Source organism: Ascidiella aspersa, chromosome 9 (genome assembly GCF_963924565.1).
Source record: "Ascidiella aspersa chromosome 9, kaAscAspe10.2, whole genome shotgun sequence".
NCBI lineage: Eukaryota > Metazoa > Chordata > Ascidiacea > Phlebobranchia > Ascidiidae > Ascidiella > Ascidiella aspersa.
Genome location: NC_139455.1, coordinates 23577150 through 23597471, shown reverse-complemented (window position 1 = coordinate 23597471; position 20322 = coordinate 23577150). Strand labels below are relative to the sequence as shown.

The 20322-nt window shown below is 36.4% G+C and overlaps 1 protein-coding gene across 2 annotated transcripts; it reads left to right on the top strand.

Annotated features, from left to right (window-relative positions):
• Nucleotides 1-643: 643 nt before the first annotated feature.
• Nucleotides 644-19497, top strand: LOC146133710 (bromodomain-containing protein 3-like). 2 transcript variants are annotated; one of them, XM_083396686.1, is made up of 23 exons: nt 644-674; nt 908-3249; nt 3424-3606; nt 3927-4064; nt 4490-4663; nt 5062-5292; nt 5734-6027; nt 6266-6361; nt 6577-6695; nt 7073-7201; nt 7476-7710; nt 8217-8333; nt 8823-8986; nt 9421-9610; nt 10018-10153; nt 10317-10430; nt 11150-11266; nt 12911-12972; nt 13114-13224; nt 13890-14150; nt 14700-14891; nt 15826-16103; nt 17681-19497. In XM_083396686.1, the coding sequence occupies exons 2-23, from the start codon at nt 3223-3225 to the stop codon at nt 17910-17912; spliced, it is 3600 nt and encodes a 1199-aa protein (XP_083252812.1). In that variant the 5' UTR covers nt 644-674; nt 908-3222; the 3' UTR covers nt 17913-19497. The 2 variants fall into 2 exon arrangements, with proteins under 2 accessions (XP_083252812.1, XP_083252811.1); XM_083396685.1 differs by having other exon boundaries at nt 5734-6042; nt 9418-9610; nt 17681-19492.
• The last annotated feature ends 825 nt before the right edge of the window (nt 19498-20322 follow it).

Genomic DNA, 20322 nt, shown 5'->3' with positions numbered 1-20322 from the left:
GTAAAATAATGGTTGTTTTCTGAGAAAAAAACAGGTTGTCAAGTTTACAATGGTCAATTGTTTGGTTTTGCATGTTTCAAAAGGCAAAACATTTTGCTGATGCCGGGCAATTTATAAACGTTTCTACACAAAGCAAAGCGCACACGTGGTCGCCAATCTTTAACCGATGACCCAGAATATTAGAGGTGTCTTATTTCAAAATAAGACACCACGAAAACATACACTCATGTCAGAAAATGTATTAGAGACCTGAACCTCAAATTCGAACTTGTCAGAGTTGTAAAAAACAGGCTGCACACCAATGCAAGGCACGGTTACCTTCTTTCGCTGCAGTCTAGCCCGTTTGAGTGCGCATTTTCTTAGTCATGGAGAGAAGCTCTCGCGCCACATGAACGACCGTCGAGAGCCAGAACAGTAATGGCTGACGTCACGTACCCACAATGCTGTGCGGCACGAGCGAGGCCTGTTCAGCTCAGACGAGAAGACAAGGCGGCCGGTCGCAAGCTCGGTCTGTGCGGGCGCCGCGCAACTTTTCGTTAAAGCGAAGCCCGTGGATTGCAAAACGGCGAGAAATCGAGATGAATTGCAGTGACCGAATCGAATTCAACGTTTCTGGCGATGTTTGAGCGTCGAAAGTCCGTAGTTTCGGACGTTTTCCGCCCGCCTACGAAAAGGTAAGTCGCCAGTTGTGACGTCACGTTGCATGGCGGATCTAGTTTTAGGCGCCTTTCGTAAGCGGCGCTTTAAATGGGTAAGAATTCGGCTAGAAAACTTGGTAAGGGTGCAACTGGGGCGAGGTTGGCGGCTGGAGGGTTTACATTTCCGCGCCTTTCAGTAGTAAAACAAAAACCAGCTGAATTTACGCTATGTTGTGTGACGTAATATAATTTTTTTTCTCACGTGACAGGTCCTCGACCAATGAGCGGCGAGACGATTTGAAGCGACTATATAAGCGGGCGAGGCGACGGCTCGCTTCACAGGAGAGCGGCAAGACAAGTTCCAAAGCAGTTCTATATCGGATATTTTTGTAGTTGTACAATTGCAATCGCGTTCAATCTGTCGGACTATTTTAAAGATGCTTAGCTTGACAATGTACTGGAAGTAATTATCGAAGCCTTAATTGGTCTGGAACAGGATTATTGTCCGGCTTAGTCTACCTTTATATTTTTCTCAATTTTATTTAATTACGGCTATTTTTAGAAAAATATTTCAATTTTTTAATTAATTATAGTTTTCCAAATGTCAGTTGTTGTATCTGTATTATTTATTTCGTTCTGTATTAAATGTTTCTTCTTGTTTTACTGATTTTGTACTTGGGAAATTAGAATGTCAATTGCATAGGCTGCAAAGAAGGAGCATTCTACATTTTTGCAGCAAATTAGTTTCAGTTCATGTCCTTCTGTGCACATATAATGTTAGATGAGCTTAGTTTTAACCTGATTTAATATTATGTACTTTAAAAATTATTATTAGCACCAGTTTAGAAATGACTTAACCATAAGATGAATAGGTCACAACAAGTGTGGAGAAATATTGTATTTTCTTATGCTGATAATAACTAGAAATTTGAAAACAGTTAATATAATGCCTAATGCCACTTTAATATACCAGCATAAAGCAGTAAATTGATTTAATTTGAAAGACTTTAACATCTTACATAAAATCACAATACCCATTCTGGTTTATGACAATTGCTTGAATGCTAATTAAATCTAAAAGTGTAAGCCATTCTTGTGCAAAGCATTTTATGCTGGTCTAAAATCCTACCACATTTTCGCTGTGGGGTTTATATTGCTAACATTATTTGGGTTAAGGTGCAAGTTTGGGTTTTTTAAGTACTTTTATTATAGCATATTGATTTCCTCCTTGCAATTTCAATTTTGACGACTCATTTTGTTACTGTTAAAAATGTGGTAGGATTCTTGGCCAGCATTGCGGTTTATTTATAAAAAAAATGCATAGGATTCAATTCAATGTTTTAATAAATCTGAAAGTGAGCCACATTGTATTGGATGTCAACATTGTTCTTTGTCTAGTAAAATCAGCATAGAACTGCCACAACACTGAGTTTCATTTATTTCCATGTGAACTATTGTATCATGTTGTTTCACATTTTGTTCGGTTCTATTTTATTTGCATTCAAATTAAACATTAACAAATGAATGTTACTACTTACTAGTCAATTGTTTTATACATTCATAAAATGCATGCCTTAAAATACCAAAGAAAACTAATTTTAGCAAAAGTGTCTTTCCCCAACAAGTTTATTATGCAATGATTTTTAAAAGCCTTCAAACAACACTTGAAACTGCTAGTTGGACATTTGAGTATGTTTAAAAAATAACAAATCTATAAAATAGACAATATTTAAAGGATCTACAGTAAAAGCCTTTCGAAATGTGTGTGGTCTTATAGGAATTCAACAGCAGCCACAAAAATGCGAGTCAATTATCACTAACGCCAGTTTCATTGGAAATAAATTCTGTCAGACAGCAGCGTTTTGTGTGTGGTTCACATGGACACAAACAAAAGCCATTGGCCGGCCGTCGGTCGCTTGCGTTTTAATCTGCGGCAGCTGGTCCGTGCCTATGGTGCTGCAGCGATTGATGGCCGATGGGCGTCGCATTAAGCCCGCCGAAATTTCCCCCGCCAGATACTAGAATCCTTCTGTCGGACGTGTGGTTAGCGCGTCTGTCCGACGCTTGTTTTCCTGCGCGCTCGCTAGCTCAGACGGGCGGTCGATCGGCCGGCCGAACAAAAGCGACTAGGCATTTGAATACAGCGCGAAAGGTGCCCGCCCGCTCGTTTGCCCAACGGACAAGTGTTTTTCGTAAGGGCGAGTACGCGCGTCTGCGCTGGTCTGCTAGTCACGTGCCTCGCGCTTTCTCCCATGACTGTGCGTTCTTGACTGCGCCGCACAAGTGGGCTGTGTGCGCACGCTGGTCGCGTGATCTTGACGTAATAGTTTGGCGCAATATTTCCCCTGAAACTTACGTTGACGCTTTGCCCCTTCCTGATCAAACCACAACACAAACAACAGTTGTTTGGTATTAGTAATAGCTACCCCATCCGCCCGCGGTAGACTTGTTGCCTTATGACGCTAACCAACGCTTCCCTTCTTGTTTTCTAGACAGTGGTAAACAAACCCTTGCTTTATACTTGTTGTAACAGTAGGATAGCAATCTGGAGTTGTGCTTCAGTGTGGTTTCTTTTGGATAAGCGATGTCTGGCATTGTGGACAGTGCAACTGTAAGTAAATAAACAAAAATAGTGTAGCTAGTATCATGACATGTAATGCTTTTTTGATTTCACTTAAAAATAATAATCTGGAATGTAGACTTGATAAAGTGTGTTGTTTAATTTGTAATATAAACACTAAGCTTTGTTTTTTGTCAAATAATTAAATAAATTGTCTTTCTTTAGCCGCAGGTCACTGGGTCTATGGAGGATTCAGACCCTGGGGAGAATGTACAAGAAAAGCCACAACGGGGTCGATTGACTAACCAGTTGCTGCATTTGCAGAAGGTTGTGCTGAAAGGGTTATGGAAGCACCACTTTGCCTGGCCTTTCCATGCACCAGTTGATCCAGTCAAGCTTAATCTTCCAGTAAGCAAGCTAAAAGTTTGCAATGAAAAACAATTAAAATTAGCCACTGTAAAATGATGATAATTATATTCATGAAAAAGTCAATATTGTGCAATGATACTGCAGCGCCTGAGCCACACCTCACCAAAGTTTGTGATGTACTTCACTGTTTATATTTAGAATGAAACATGTCTCTGCATTTAATGAGGATTTACACAAAGGTCATTCCTAGTAGATCTCAAAACTGTTGCATAAAAATAGTGTATCACTTAGTGTTAGTAACTGGTAGACAATTTACTATAACTGGTGATCAGAGAATGTAAAACCACTTTTATTCACAGGACTATTTTGATATTATAAAACACCCAATGGATCTAGCACTGATCAAGAAAAAGTTGGACACCAACCAGTATTACTCTGCTAAGGAATGCCTACAGGATTTTAACCTCATGTTTTCCAACTGCTATATTTACAACAAGGTAAACACAAATTATACTGTTGGTATGGTTTTGTACCACTGCAATACTAACAGTAGGTCATTTGTCAAAACAAATACTGCAAATAAAACAGTTTCATGAATTAAAGTAACACATTTTATCTACAATATATTCTCTTTCATATTCTTCTTAACACATAACAGAATGGCCTTTTCTCCAATATAGACTAATTGCATTTTATAAGTTCACATACAAACAAATTACGGATGTACTGTTTTAGTTTTATTATTGTTTTTTTGTTCTACTACTTTTTAAATAAAAAACTCCATGATAAATCAAGTTGTCTCTCCCCAAGCAATTAAACCAAGAATATATTAGTTTTAGTCTGAGCTGAACACAGAGTTATTTTGTCCAGGAAGTAGTAAGTAAAACCTCTGCCCTAATTTTTGAATGTTTTGATCCTACAGCCTACAGACGACGTGGTGCTTATGGCTCAGACTTTGGAAAAGCACTTTCTGCAGAAAATCCGCGACTTGCCCAAGGAGGAAGTTGAAATCCAGTCGGGCTCCAAGAGCAAAGTAAAACGAGGTCGAGTTCCCAAAGGTGCTGCTGCCGTTATCACCAGAAACCAAGTTGCACAAGTATGTATAACATTACTCGGACCAGGCATGCGCTCTGTATTTTGTTCTGTTCTAGACAATGAAACATAACTTTATCTAAATATTTAAACAGTACTATAAAGTTCAGGTAAGCCATAAATATTTCTAAACCATCATTTAAATTAAGTCATTACAAGGTGTACAACAAGTCTTTGATTTGATAATGAATTAACTGAAGATGATACAGGCTCGCTCGTATTGAAACGTCTTAATCAAGATGATGTCATTCTACTCGACCTTTTTGGCTTTGCAAATTATTATCAAGCTACATTACAGATCCTTGCATAGTGTACCCAAGTCTGTAATTGTATTTAAAGCCGGATACAATAAAATCAACCATTTCCAGCTAACGAATAAATGAGCCTCTAAATTTCTTTCAGCCCCCACGGCCACCAATGGTTGCCCAACCGCAGCCCCCTCACACTGTGACTTCGAGCAACGATGCCCCACTGCCCCCTCACCCTGCATACAAGACCGAAGCGCAAACCACCACCCCGCAACCCAGTGACCTTTCACCTACTGCCGTCGTGACCTCGGTTAGCAAAACGGTGGTAAGCCAGTCTTCTGTGTATGCAGATGCTCATTCCACGGATGCGGAGTTAACCAGAGAAGTACATAAAACGCCAGACCATTTTGTTTTGCGCCCACAAAAAGTTTAAGTGCTTATATTTTTACTGAATAAAGTATTTAAAAAAGGTTTTTTTCGAACTAATTTTAACCATGTATTTCTATTCACAATCATTTCACAAACAAAAATTGCGTATTTTTTTAAAGATTTAATATATAGTTTTTAAGTTATAAATGTCACTGTTTAGCATATGTATATATTTTTTTATTTGTCTGATTTATTTTAACAAAATACCATGTATTTTTTTTCTCATTTTCAATTAAGTGACCATTTTGCAAAGTGCAACAGGAGCCTTCAAAAGACCAATCAAATCAGACATTTAAAGCATCATTTTTACAAGCTGCTAATTTTTTTCTGTTTCTTATTTTGTTTGAAAGTTTTTTTTTGCAAAGTGTCATGTGTTTAACTAGCACTTATCTTGTAGGTTACCCCACAAGCTCCGACCATGCCCACAAAACCTAAAAAGGGTGTTAAACGAAAAGCAGACACAACCACCCCAGTTATCACAACTGTAGCCGGGAAAATACCAACAGCAGCCTCTCCCGAACACGATACATCCAACAACGACGATTTATCAATGGGTTTGGATGAAATTGACCCGACCGAAACCACAACCAGGGTTCCGGGTCGAATCCAACCGTTTGGTCGGCGCGAAAGCTCCGGTCGTACTATTCGCCCGCCTCGGTCGCGAGATTTGGATTCTGAAGAGAGTTTAAATGTAAGCACCTCAAACGTAAGAGCACTTTTTTATTTTTGTGTAAAACTTTTTTATTTGTGATAAATTTTAATGTAAACAAAACTTTACTAGGTTTCGTCAGCGAGATAATACCAGAAAATTGTACTATATTAAATATTGAGTTCCTAACATATTTATATCAATTTAATATTATTAGTTTGGAAAAGTAATACTTCAGTGATTTATGTTTACCTATATTTTGCTTCACTTTTGTTTTTAGGAACACAGCACAAAGCGACAGCGAATTACCAAGTTGACTGAGCAACTAAAATATTGCTGCAATATCCTTAAGGAACTCTTTTCCAAAAAGCATGCGGTAAGAAAACTCACTGCTTCAGCCCTGTGTTTGTTTTAAAGGGGTATATTGAGTCGCATATTTACATTTTAGCAAACTAATGAAATTACTTACCACACCACGACAATAGTTTTTGCAATTAATTTCCATCAATAAAGAAAAAAAAATTACTCAAGCTCGAGATATCTTTTAAACAGCTCAGTAAAGTTTTTTGTTGAACTTGAATATGTTTTTAGAGCTTTGCTTGGCCGTTTTACAAGCCTGTTGATGCTGAATCGTTGGGTCTGCACGATTATTATGAAATGATAAAGCACCCAATGGATTTGGCGACAATGCGCAAGAAAATGGACAATAGGTATGGGTAATTTTAATAAAACTTGTATTGGCCACAGGTGTATATTGTGCAAACAAGACCTGTCTGGTTAAAACATACTATTAACTAACTATTGAAATAACACTTTGCAACTACTTTTGACTTATGTGGATTATTTCTTACATTTTAATTCCACACACATTATTATATATATTGCCATTAACCATACAGCTGCAAGGTACATAAAAAAATCACAATTTTCATCAAACTCTATCAAAAAAAAGTGAGCAATTAATTTCTGTTCTATGTTGGAATTACTTAAAAAGAGCTTTGAAGGGGGTGAATTATAAAAGATCTTCATTGCATTTTATAAGTCAAAAAAAATTGGTCAAGTGTGCCTTACAAAAGTTGTTCCGCAGAGAATATGCAACCCCTGACGAATTTGCGTACGACATGCGAGTTATCGTTACCAATTGTTATAAATACAATCCGCCAGATCATGATGTGGTTGCCATGGCAAAGAAGCTTTCGGACGTGTTCGAAATGAAGTAAGTTAAATTAATTTGATAGAAAATGGCATTTCCTTTCTAAAACAGTTATTTTAAAATCTCTGATAAAAAGGCCTTCAAAACACTTTATTAAAAACTTAAGCTAGTGGAGTTGCTGTTTTTAGTAGATCCAAAAAAAGTCTAAACTCTTTGTAAGTGATTATTTTTACTATATAACGAAATACAAATTTTTGGTAATAAAAAAATTTTGTTCCAAGACAAAAATTAAACGTTTTGGAAAAGACCCAGGTTTTCAACAAAAACTTGCTTTTAGGTTTGCAAAGATGCCAGACGAACCAAAGGTAGACCCAACAACAGCGGGCTACATCCACCAAGACGGAGTTACGCGTGACGCCTCCACTGCTGAAAAAGCTAAGAAGGACAAGCGAAAGAAGAAGCATCGCCACATCTCCCCTCCTGACGCTGATGACTCCTCGTCCAATTCATCTTCCTCTTCAAGCAGTGATTCTGAGGAGAGGACACAACGATTAGCAGCTCTTCAAGATCAGGTTTGCATACTTTTGTTGGTTGCAGGCTGTTGATTATTTTCGCTTTGTAAAACACCAAATAGTTATACCTGTTATTTAAATTTTTATACAAAAATAAATTAGGTGATGCTGTCCAAATAATTATTGAGGTTTTTTAAGAAATTATGAGTAGATTAGGGATAATTTTTGCTCTCTAAATCACCAAATAGTTATGCACGTGAGAATTAGGTAATGTTGTTATTTTTTCCACTTTTTTCCACTAAAAAAACAAACTGGGCTGCAGAGCTCAATTGTGAGATTTTGTCAAATCACTAGTATGACTCCGACTTTACATTATGTTTTTCACTTTTTTTTTCAGCAAATTTAGCAATTTCACCCACTATACCTAGTTAGAAAATATTTCACCATATTTTTGTCTGAAACATTTTTGTTTGCGATAAACAATGCAACATTAATTATGTGTGCAAAAAATTACTGGGTAACGTCAGTCAGATTGCACCTAGTAAAATTCCATAAATATTTTGCAGCTCAAGCAAGTCCATGAAAAGCTGTCTGCGCTTACAGAGCAACAGCAGAGCCTCCTCAGTGAAGGCCCAAAAAAGAAGAAAAAAAAGAAAAAAGAGAAGACAAAGCTTAAGCACAAAGTATGTCATGTTTAATTTTGTGTAGCAAAGTTAAAAGTTAGAATTTACATTTTAAATATAGTAAAAGGCGTAGATCTTTGGAAAGTGTGTAAACATAAACATAAAGATTTGCTTATTTAGGAAACAAACATTGTAGTCCATTATTTTATCTTTATTGAGTAGTTGCAAAACACATTGTTTCTTCATTTTTTCACTTTGGTATGTAACTTGAAAAGAATATGTTTGTGTTTATGCCTAAAATCAAGGCTTCCACCTCTTTTAAATTGATTTACGAAGGTCTTTCAATTTATTTTATGCCCAGCTAAAGTTATGTGTTTTGGACATTACCGTTAAACTGTTTTTTTTTAATTGTGTTGACTGTGGCATTTATATTTTGTTTTCGACTTGCATTTATAAAACGTCGAGCAATTGAATTTTAGTTCTTTTTTAAAAACTCACTAATTTTTTTGAAAAAAGTCTTCGAATATCTTTGAATTTTTTTGAAAAAAGGACGAAACCGAAGTGAAGCCAAAGCGAAAAAGTAAGGTTGCAAAGACGGAATCGAACGCATCGCTTGCAGCTCCGGTCGTCACAAACTCCAATGTGCCAGCTTCGTCCAGCAAATTGCCACCAGCAAAACAGAAGCAAGAAACCGGCAAGAAGGGCAGAAAGGGGTGGGTTAATTTTTAATACAGCCTACTTTACGAGATATATTATATCAACTCGGTATTTTAAGTCTTTTGAAAAAAAATGATAAAATAGTCACTATGCTAGTGTCCAGATAAGCTTGGGTGTGAAAACACTTAGAAAAAAAAAATAAATAAATATAAAAAAAATTAAATGAAAAAACAAAAAACATTAAGTCAAAGATTGGAAAAAACAGGGGTTAGTGACAAAAGGTATTCCTAAAAAAATTGGTTTTAATGAACTAGGGTCGGCAAGATTTTTTCAATATTATTTTTTAAGAAAAATTTATTCTATTTTCTTAATACGCTCTAAAATCATTGAAGCCGTTATAAACCCACTAAAACTAGCTCATGACCCCTTGTTAAAAACCCCTGATTTAACATTTACCATTTTAAATGCAATAATAAATCTTCTGCAGCAGGAAGGCAACTAAAAAGGCCGCCGGTGGAGCCGGTGCTCAGTCAGACGTTTATCAGTATGAGAGCGACGACTTTGACAACGAGGAGCATGACCTTGCCAAGCCGATGACCTACGACGAGAAGCGCCAGCTTTCGCTCGACATCAACAAACTTCCTGGCGACAAACTTGGCAGAGTAGTGCACATCATTCAAGTAGGAAGCATATGTTATTTATTTAAAAAAAATATATGTTCCTTTAAATGTTAAAATACATTGAGTAAATTGGCTTATATTTTAATTCAATATCTAGTTTTGTATCAAGGGTATGATCTTTTATTTCACTTATCATTAATTTAGGAATAGGTGATAAACTTTGAAGAGCTAATTTGTACCTTTTTAAATTACATTTCCACATTTGTATTTTATTATAATTCTTTTACACCCCTTTATTATTTATGTGACCTCCTTCATTAGTTATTTTCATGTTTAGTCAACACAATATTTTTAATTTTAATCCCTTTTTAATAATATTTTAATTATGGTTTCCTTCTCACCTAATGTAATATTAGCTGGCAACACAATATTTTTATTTTTATGCAAATTTTGTTTCTCTCTATTAGACGCGAGAACCCTCACTGAAAGACTCCAATCCTGACGAGATTGAAATTGATTTTGAAACCCTGAAACCCTCAACTCTTCGTGAGCTGGAAAAATATGTCATGACTTGCTTGCGGAAGAAAGTCAGAAAACCTTACAGTAAGTGTTTTTTTTTACAATGGTGGTTATTTATTCTTTTTTTCTAATGAAGTTCCTTCGTGTGATATTCAACAGTTTTTTTGTTGTAATTTTGACTATTTTTTTCTGCTATTTGTAATGTTAAACCTGTTAAACTAAGATTTTTCTCTATTTTATTTTTTAGCAAAAAAACAACCGGCAACAAAAGAGCAAATAACACAGAAGAAAAAAGAGGAGTTGGAAAAACGACTGGAGGATGTTAGTGACAAGCTTGGAATGCAGAAAAAGCCAAAGAAAAGTAAGTTTCAAGATTCAATGAATAGAGTTGTTAATTGCATTTATTTGGATTTTAGAATACATTTTCGACCGTTAGTTTTATTTAATTTGCTAGCATTTTCTATTTTAATTTCAGCCAATACCTAAATACATTACATAGTTAGCTGTTATTTAAATTGTTGACAGTAAAGTCATGTTTTCTATTTTTATGAGTTCTCCTGTTTTATTATTATTAATAATTTATTTATTTTATTTATATTTGAGTTAGTGTTGTTCATTGTATCTTGTTTTATTATTTCATTTTGTGGTACTCATAATTTTTGGAGTCATTACTCTGAGTTTTAAAACTATTAAGTTATGATTTGCTTTTATTTAATGACACAACGATAAGTTTATATGGTTAGATTTATTAAGATTGGTTACGATAATGATTTCTCCTAAATTTGAGAATATTGCAGTAGCAATACGAAAGCATGGCCCTTAATAATTAAATTTGCACTGATTCATGCTAAGTTCTTGGGTTATGTTCACTGACAAAAGCCCTGTGAAGAGAATTGGCTCGCCAAAGGTTTGCCGCTGCACTCAAACTTTATATATTGGGTCTCTGCGACAAATGGTTGAGAAGCACTGATTTAATAGATAACAATATAATATATCATTGACAAAATTAGCCCAAATTCACTATGAGAGTAAGAACCACTTGTTTCATTCTACGGTTATTTATAACCCTTAATCTTTCAGGCAAAGCGACAAGTGGTGCAGGGGGTGGAAGCCGTTTATCGGCAAGCTCAAGCAGCTCTTCCGGCTCTGACGACTCCTCATCTTCAAATTCTTCTGACACCTCCGACTCAGATTCAGGTAGCTAGTGTCGAAAGGCCGGTTGCTTAGCGACGCGACTTGGCAGTTTTCTCCAGTGTAAACTTTAAGTGAATGAACGTCTCTGCACCGAGGGCAGTCTGTCTGTGCGAAAGACAATTTGTGGGAAAAACGAATGCTTTTTAAAGCGTTTTTTTTCTCTCGGTTGGGAAAATTTTTTAAGCTGGAATATGAATAGCAGCCTCTCGGTTGCATAAAACTATTCATAAAAGAAAGTTTAAGACTTTATAAACAAAGTGTATAACCTAAACTACTATTTCAAGTGTTTTGTTGTGTCTAGTATAACTATAAGTAATCAAATTGAATTTATGCCGATATTAGGATTTTATGTAGGCAGAGTGAAGGTTGTAGACAGACCTTTAAAAATTAGGTAAGATGTTTTTTTTTAAATTGAATCTTGTTGGGCACACACACACACACGGTATTGGCATTTTGATACAGCAATGCAGCTTTCCATTTTTCTATGTCTGTGCTATCTTTTATATGGTTTTCTATGTAAATGGCTATCTACATTCAACTGTTGTTGTTTTGTGCGTCTTTGTATAAAAGTGTGCTATTGCTTTGCAATAAAACATTGAAAAGTTAAAGCGGAAATGTTTCTAAATATCGATGCTTGTATTTACTGAAACGCCAAATTTCCATGCGTTTTGTCGTTTAAGTTTGCTCCAAGTACTTTTATTGTGTTGTTGCAAAAAGTTACGCAGCATCTTGGTGACCGGCAACTGCTTAAAACCAAAGCAGCCTAATCTTGGTTGCAAGCATGTCGTCTGCACTACAACTGTATCAAATTGCCAGTAGTGGGTTGTGGTGCCTCTTAAGAGATTGAGTCTGTCTACTGCCCCAAGTTTTGCCGAATAGCCCTACAAACCATGTGGTTTGAAAGTGTTGCTATCGCCAATTCTGTGCTAGTCCGTTTAGTATGATAAATCTTTACCGGTAGCTTAAGTTTGTGTTTTTTAACGGGCAAAGCTGCATTTTTGGTCCTCTTATTTTTAAGCACCATTGTAGGTTGGCTTAAACATGAAGCACGTAGTATTCTTTGTATAAAAATTATTGAATAATTTCATGTATTTGCTTTGTATCGTTTTAAATGTTCAACTTCTTTGTTTATACTGTTTGAACAAGTGTAGAAACTAGACATTTAGCCGGTTCGTTTAGTTTTATTGCTGTAAATAATTTGTTCCCTTCACTTCTTTCTCTTGTTGCCGCTTCTATCGATTATTTTACACCGTTTCTGTCACTCTTTCTGCATTGCTGTCTCGTGTATTCCGTTTATCCAAACAAAACAAGCAAAACTGGAAATACAAAACAATTTTTTTGTTACCAATTTTGTGTGTGTGTGTGAAAAGAGGGGTTTAAAAGCACCAGTTTAGGAAAATTGAATTCTTAAATTTTCAAGTGAATTTGGTAATTGTTTATTAAATAATTACCGCAGAATCACCCAGATAAAGCTTTTATTAATTGAAACCATTTTTGGATTTTTCAAGTCTGTTTTCCGATTCTTCACTTTTAAAAGTAACAATAAACAACTAATTGTCAAATTAGCACATGATTTAAACTCTTCAAGTCATAGAAATGGTTATTTTTTTGTTGTTAACAAATGGTCAAATTTGTGTTTGTGGTTAGAAGAAGACAAAGCCAAACGTCGTGCTCCATCGCAATTGGTTCAACGGCAACAAAGTCAACCGGTGTGTATTTTCTTTGTTTTTGTAATAAACATGTGAGCTCTTAACTAAACTGTTTTGAAATTATGTTAAGTTTAAAAAACTTGGTAACAGATAACTACATACACTTTTTCTTTAATTCTACTTTATTGACGTCATGTTTAGGTTGTTCCCCCACCTGCTAAAACTGCAGCACATCCAAACTTTCCTCCAAATGTACAAAGCATTCCCACCCCACACATACCAACCCCTACTATGCAAGCACAAAGGCCACTGGTAAGTCAATTTATTAACTAGTACATAAAGAGGCCCAACGGGTTAAAAAAATTGTTGCCAATTTTACAATATTGTGTTTTTTTTCTTCGTTCTACCCTTTCCTATCTTTGTTTATTAACTGAGTTTCGAAATGTTGCTTTTCTATTAGTTATAGTTCTATGTATCACTTAACCTCTAATATTTTGATTTTACAGACCTACAATATCTATAACATATGATATTTTATTCTAAGAATATTATATAACATTTTTTTGAATTTGCCATTTGCTTTTATTTTCATAGCTGACTGAGTTGTCATACTGTTTGGTTAATTAGATCATGTAAAAAAATTAAAATAAAAAAATTCAAGTAAGAGGTAAAAATAACTTGCATTACACCACTCATCACTCGATTTTCTTCACTCAACTTTTTGTAAGCAAACAAAACATAAGATATTAGCGTAAGTAGGTTGGAATTTAATAAATATGAGCAATTTTTCCGCGTTGCTCCTGAAATATTCGGTTGGCGACACAACCAAATTAAACGGTGGCCCTATTTTTGGTCACCACCTACAGTTTTAGAAACACTGAATTAATGTTGCTGTTACTGCATATATGGAAAATCGGTATGAGAAATCAATCCACTATAGCAGTAATATTAGCCAACCTCTAATTGATATTTTACAGCAGGGTCACATCCACAAAAGTCCCCCGACTAACCCCAACCCACATATGATGGCCACCTCCAAGCCTAAGCCCCCCACCAGGGTAGAAGCGGTACCCAACCTCCCCCCAGCTGTACCCCAGTTACCTCAAGCGACCCCCATGAACATGCAAGCATCGGGGTCAATGGCGCCGGCCCCGGTACAAAGGGTACCGAGCAATCCGGGGCCAATGGAGCCGGGTGCCATGTTAATGCAAACCTCTTCTAATGGTGCACATCCAATGGTAAGGTGTTGTTTCTGTTTAAAGTGTGAGTATAGGTAAAATAAAAATAGGTTTAAAATGAGTTTACTTAGCATTTGTACTCCAAAGTTTTGTTTAAAAGCAAATAACAAAATTTTCAATAAATTAGTAAAATATCTGAAAAGCATTTTGCCATGTATTTAATAAAAACAAAAATTTTAGTCATTACTTAAAAAATATTAATTCAAGAATAAAGAATTTGAAGAAATCTGTAGAGTAAGACTTGATAATTATCACGAAATAGACAGAAATTCCAGGGTAATCAATTTTCAAAATTAAAACGGAATATCTTATTTTTGGTATGTTATTTTATATATCATCACAAACTAAATTTATCTAAAAAGGAGTCCTGACTAAATTGACGATGTTGCAATTGCATGTATAATTTGTATATGGAATTTAAAAACTAGTACATATATATTAAAAAAAAAACGAACAACATTTCCAGTTTAATTTTCGATGCTGTCCCATTCGGTCATCAATTAGTGAGCGTATAGTCTCTAAAATAATATTTCAAATCTACTATTCCAGGTTACCCAATCCCCCGTAGCCCACAACCTTAACAATAGCAACGGGCAAGTGTTCGACCAACCCCCTCGTAAAACCACTCAGTCCCTAACCTCACCCAACCCCGACCCCTCGGATGACCCAGCCTCTTCCCTCCTCAACAAATCCGTGTCGTCAGCGATGGAGGAGAATAAGTCGCTGTTGGCAAGTAAAAAGGTGAGCAAGAAAACAAGTCACTTGTTTAACAGCAGGGTGTATTTTTGTACGTTTGGTCCTGAATTATATAAAAAGAATTCTCAAATTAGGAGTTTTTTGTTGATGGGCTTTATAAGAAATTTTAAGTGGTTGCTTTATATTTTTGTTTCCAAGCCTTGAAAATTACTTTGGACTTTTGTGGTAATTTTTTGGGAATTGGGGGGGGGGGGTTGTCTTCACCAAACTTTGGTTGAAAAGCATCTGGCTTTAGTCTGATGACAGTTATTTGATTATCAAGTCTAGCTAGCGAGCTGAGTAGAATTGAATTCTGCGTATAAATTTGCACTTCCAAGGCAGTTAATACTGTGTTAAACCATGCCTGAAGTTCAAATATAGGTCTAATTATTAAATTATAAATGTCACTTAGCCCAACGACATTTTTAGACTCTCAGTGGAAACAAAGAATTCGAAATAAAACTCTAATATTACACAAGGAATGTTTTTACAATTCACATTCTTATGAGATTTAATTGCGATTTACTTTATTGATTGTGATTAATTAGATTTACTTCTACTACAACTTCTAGCTAGGTTATGCCAGCCTCCTGGTGACAAGAATTTTTAGCCCATTTTTTCTTTTTTTAGTGCTCTACGGTTAAATTCTGTGTCTTCGGCCGATGAGTCGCCATTGTAGCTTATATTCTGTTTTTCAGGAATTGTGTAATTCTAATTCTAATCTTTGGAGCATAATGGTTGGAGGTTGTAGTAAGACGTAATAAGAATATTAAAGCCCATACAGAAGTAGGTATCATTTTGAACGTTTTGAATAACTCTTTATTCGAAACGTTCAAAATGATACCTACTTCTGTATAATTCTGACTTGCAATAAATCTAGTTGTCCAAGTCTGGCTTCTATGTCCAAATCACGACATTATTGAACTCTTCTCACCTCCAGGCCGAATTCAAGATGAAGAACCGCATGTCTTGGAGCAACCTGGGTTGGGGCGGGAAAGCCCCGGCCGGTGGGGCCAACAACCCCCCAAGCGGTGTCGGGGCAGCGCAGGCCCCCCAACTGCCACGACCAACCAACGCGGCGGACAGCTTTGAGACGTTTCGCAAGCAAGCGGAGGAGAGGAAGCACATGATGGAACTCCTCAAGCAGCAGGAAGAGGAAAAAAGGAGACAGGAGCGAGAACAATCGGATCAGGAGAAAAGGATGGAGAGGGAGAGAAAGTGAGTTGGTTTCTTCCGGCTGTGAAAGATACTTTGTTTTCTCTTTAGATTCCGCATGAAAGATAGTTCTCCCTGTCCATTTTTGTTTTTTGTTTAACTCGGGTGGCCAACCTACAGCCCGTGGGCCAGATCCGGGCGGCCAACGCAAATCATGCGGGCCGCGACCTATTTTACTATTTTCTCGTGGCTTTTGGGCGGACCCGGGCTGGTTGGCGCGCAGACGCTAGGATACCGGCGGTTTACCTGCACATAAAGTCGGCGTTTGATTTATTAGCAAAGGTTCAGATCCGTAAGAGTTTTTTGCGCGGAACTTTGCAGTGACTTGTAATGCTGTGCCCCTAACCCTAACTACCTAAAAGCAATTGTTTTTGCGCTTTGCGCAAATCTTTTTTCCCCATCGAATGTAAATTGCAAAATGCCCTGTTTTTTTCCTGTATAACAGTATTTTGTGGTACAGCCCACAGAGACCTTTCTGAGTTTGCTTTTGGCCTGCGACTAGAAAAATGTTTCCACCTGACAACTTTTTTTTTCTATTTAATATAATTTGTAAAATTGACCATAGCTTCAACAGATTAGTTATTTTAACTAGTGTTTTTGGAGAACTTCAAACGACGTTTTCGGATTTCTTTTAGTTCACCCTAAAAAACACTTTAAAACATTTTACAAGCACTTTATTGCTCAGAACTTTTCATTGGATTGACAATTAGTATGCTGATATGACGCCGGTCGTTAATACCACGCAAAAGTATTTAAAAAAAAACTCAAACGTCCCGAAAGCACATTAAAGTGTCGTCATGAATTGGTGTCAGTGGCGTCTCATTCATGTGCAAAACTATAATTTCCCTGGATCCTTCATGAGGTCTGTACTATACGGATGTCTTGATCCTTGGAAAGACATAATATACATCAGTAACTCGCCCTGCTGCATTTCTTATAATTATTACCAGTTAAACTTCATTCACCTTAAAATTGTCTCAACTCTTTTTAAATGTAATGTACAAGATTGAGGATCTGTACTAGTAACTATACAGATGTCGCTGTCCTTGGAGTGTCATACCATGTAAATCAGTGACTCTCGCTATTCCATTTTCCCTATCTATTAAACTATCAATCAAACTATTTTTTCCTAAACATTTGTCTTACCTCACTTTAAATATAGTGTACTAGATATAGAAAAACACATTTTCTACATTTTTTTTGATCTTTTTACATAAAAAGGTTTGTACAAGTTAGGTACAGTTCGAGTTGCAAGTATCACTAAAATTCCTCAACACTTAGATGATTCATCCAATTAAGAGATTGATGATATACCTTATTTTGTGCCGAAACGTATTTTTAATTTAAAAGACTAGAACTCATTTATGACTGACTTTGACTAATACAAAAAAGTCTGAAGACACTTATCGTTATCGCTTTTTTTCTGTTTATGTCCATGGAAATCAACAGAATTTCACCAGAATTTTTTTGTCATTAAATCCAAAAAAAATCAGCTAAGTATCGTTAACGATATAAAGGTATCGTGTTAATTGTCTCCAAAGTTATTCCTGTTATCCTGACCCCGCAAAATCTTCTCTCAGAATCCGAGAAGAACGCGAAGCCATGGAGAAGGCGCGACGCCACCCAACGGCCACCGACGGCGCTTCCCCGGATGCGCAAGGTGGCGCCAACGAGGCGGCGGAGGCGGCCAAACAGAGTCAGATCGCACGCATGAGAGAACAGCAGAGGCGTAGGCGGCAGCAAATGTCCGGGCAAATCGATATGAACCAACAGTCGGATATTATGAAAAAATTCGAAGAGGACCTTTTGTAAAAAGCGGATTTTTTTTCTTTTTTTTTCTATGCGTCGCTGCTTGAATTCTTTTGTTAGTAAAACTCTAGTAGTCTTAAAGTTGAAAATAGACAGTTGTTCGAAAAATTCTGGCCCGCCTCTATTAAATTCAAGTTTTAACCCAGACAAACTTTTACAAAATCTAAAAAACTTAATCCAAATATTCGCTAATCCAACTTTTTTTATTTGCGCTAGGTTAAAATACCGACGCTAATTTGGTTTAGTGCGTTTATTCTAGGCTCATGTAGGAATTTAAAGAGCAACATTTCTTCTATTGTGAGTTAAAACGTTCTTAGATGCGTGATATATCTTAATCTGGCTTCAAAGGCGATCAGAACCCTAAAATTCATCAACATTTTAACATTTTTACCTGTAAGTCACATTCATCTAATACTATAATCCAGATTCCAGACTCTCAATACTTTTATGTCTTAGAGTGTAAAAAAGTAAATTTATAACCTTACTACTTTTTTTCGTCAATTGAAAACGAAAATTATTTATCATTGTGCCATACTAACAAAATAAAAACACACAAAAAAAACCTTCGAGATAACCCAAACATAACTACGGTAAATATTTTTGCAAAATTCACCTGTTTATATTCGGTCTTCGCTCGCTTTAACATGTTGCAAAAAAATACGTAAAAAATATTAACTCTTGTCGATTTTCCTGACGCACATACTCGACTTTGTAAAACGCTTGATAAAACCGCTTTCAAATGTCTGAAATGTGGTTCATTATTTCAAGTTCGCGAAAAATCGCTTAAACATTGTTGCCAAAAAAGAAGGCGATTTGAAGCCAAAGTAATTGGAAGACATTCTGCTTCTGTCTTCGAATCAAAGCTCCAGAATCAACTATAAAAGCATCCAAAATAACGTTTTCTTTTTCAGCGCATGAAAAAAACGCCCGAAACTTCTTGCTTCCCGTGTTTAGGATAAATTACACCCCTAACCGAACCCCACCACCCTTCTTACGACCCCCCCCCCCCCCCACACCCCACTGAGCAAGTTATTTTTTAGTCCAATTTATTTATTTGCAGTTTCTCGCTTTTTTACGCCGACGTTATACCGCCGCAAGCTTTTTCTACACGTTTTTTTCCTTTCAGTGTATATTTCGTTCGTAGGACGCCAAAAGGGCCGCTATTTCTTCGTTGGTATTCCATTTTTTCTGTTCTGTGTCGCCCCTTCTGTTGGATAACGCGACCCCCTAGATCCCCGTTTTTGTTGTACCCCTTTTCCGTGCCCCCCACTATTTCTAGGGGGCAATTTCGAATAAATAGCCCCCCCCCACCTTTTTTCCTCTATAGCGCTTTCCATTGCTGCCCATACATTACGAATTGTTGTTGCCGACAAAATTCAGAAATAAAATTTTCTCGTCAACATTTTCGTCTGTGATTCGTCTATAATTGGTTTTTAATGCGTCACTTTTCATACATACAAAAGTTACACACTTTATCTAGTTACATCTACACTTTATTTGATAAGCGAAACTTAAAATTGTTTTTTTTAGGAGGTAATTGTTGATTTTTAAAGTGTAACTTACACATGGAAGGTTTTGTTATTTATAGCACAGTTTTTTTCTAAAGGAATGTGGTTCTTTAAAGCTAATCCAATGTCAGTTTATTTGGGAAGCATAAAAGAACAAATGACAATTGAGTTTTTTAATATGTTTTATTCAGCTATTGTTGCTTATGCTCTGCTTGCAAAAAAACTTGCATTGTTTCCGAAAAAATGCAAGTGTAACACTTTTCGAGGCGTTGGTCTAAAATGCTACCACATTTATTTTTAGTGAGTTGTCAAAGTTTAAATCAAGGAAGGCATAAATATGTAAGAATAAATATAATAACAATACTTGACCACCCCAAACCCAAACGCCAACTCTTACCCTAATTCAAATATTGTTAGCAATATAAACCCACGGACAAATATGTAGCAGGATTCTAGATCAGCGCCCAGCCTATTAATAAATCCCAATACCCAACAGTTCGTAATATAGATTATCGTACCCCAAACGAACTACAATCCCAGCCTGCCATTTGTCATTTCCCAAGCATTCACTTCCTCATTTGCCTGCTGCTCACGGAAATTCAGTGTGGGAGAAGCGCTTTCCATCGAACGATTATTGCATAACGCTGCTATTTTTGTCCGAAAGTCCTTGCCAGCCCTATTCAAAACCTAAACTTTAATCGACTTCCTCGACAATGCTTTGCCCTTCACTTTCCAAGAGGCTTCGTTTTCCCACATAATATAGTAAAGCGTGATTGTATTTCACTTCCAAGACTTGGGAGTTCGCGGTTAGGGTAAAAAAATAGGGTAATGTAAAATTAAAGTAGTCACTTTTACTTGTAGGCTACGAAGCTAAGAAACCTATTTGTGAAAATGATGCTTTTGAA

What these genes read in the sequence shown, in the direction of transcription:
- LOC146133710 (XM_083396685.1), top strand. Translation starts at nt 3,223, where the DNA reads ATGTCTGGCATTGTGGACAGTGCAACT. An exon ending in ACTGCTATATTTACAACAAG is followed by an intron (nt 4,065 to 4,489) that starts GTAAACACAAAT and finishes TTGATCCTACAG; the next exon opens with CCTACAGACGACGTGGTGCT. An exon ending in CGCTGTTGGCAAGTAAAAAG is followed by an intron (nt 14,892 to 15,825) that starts GTGAGCAAGAAA and finishes TCTCACCTCCAG; the next exon opens with GCCGAATTCAAGATGAAGAA.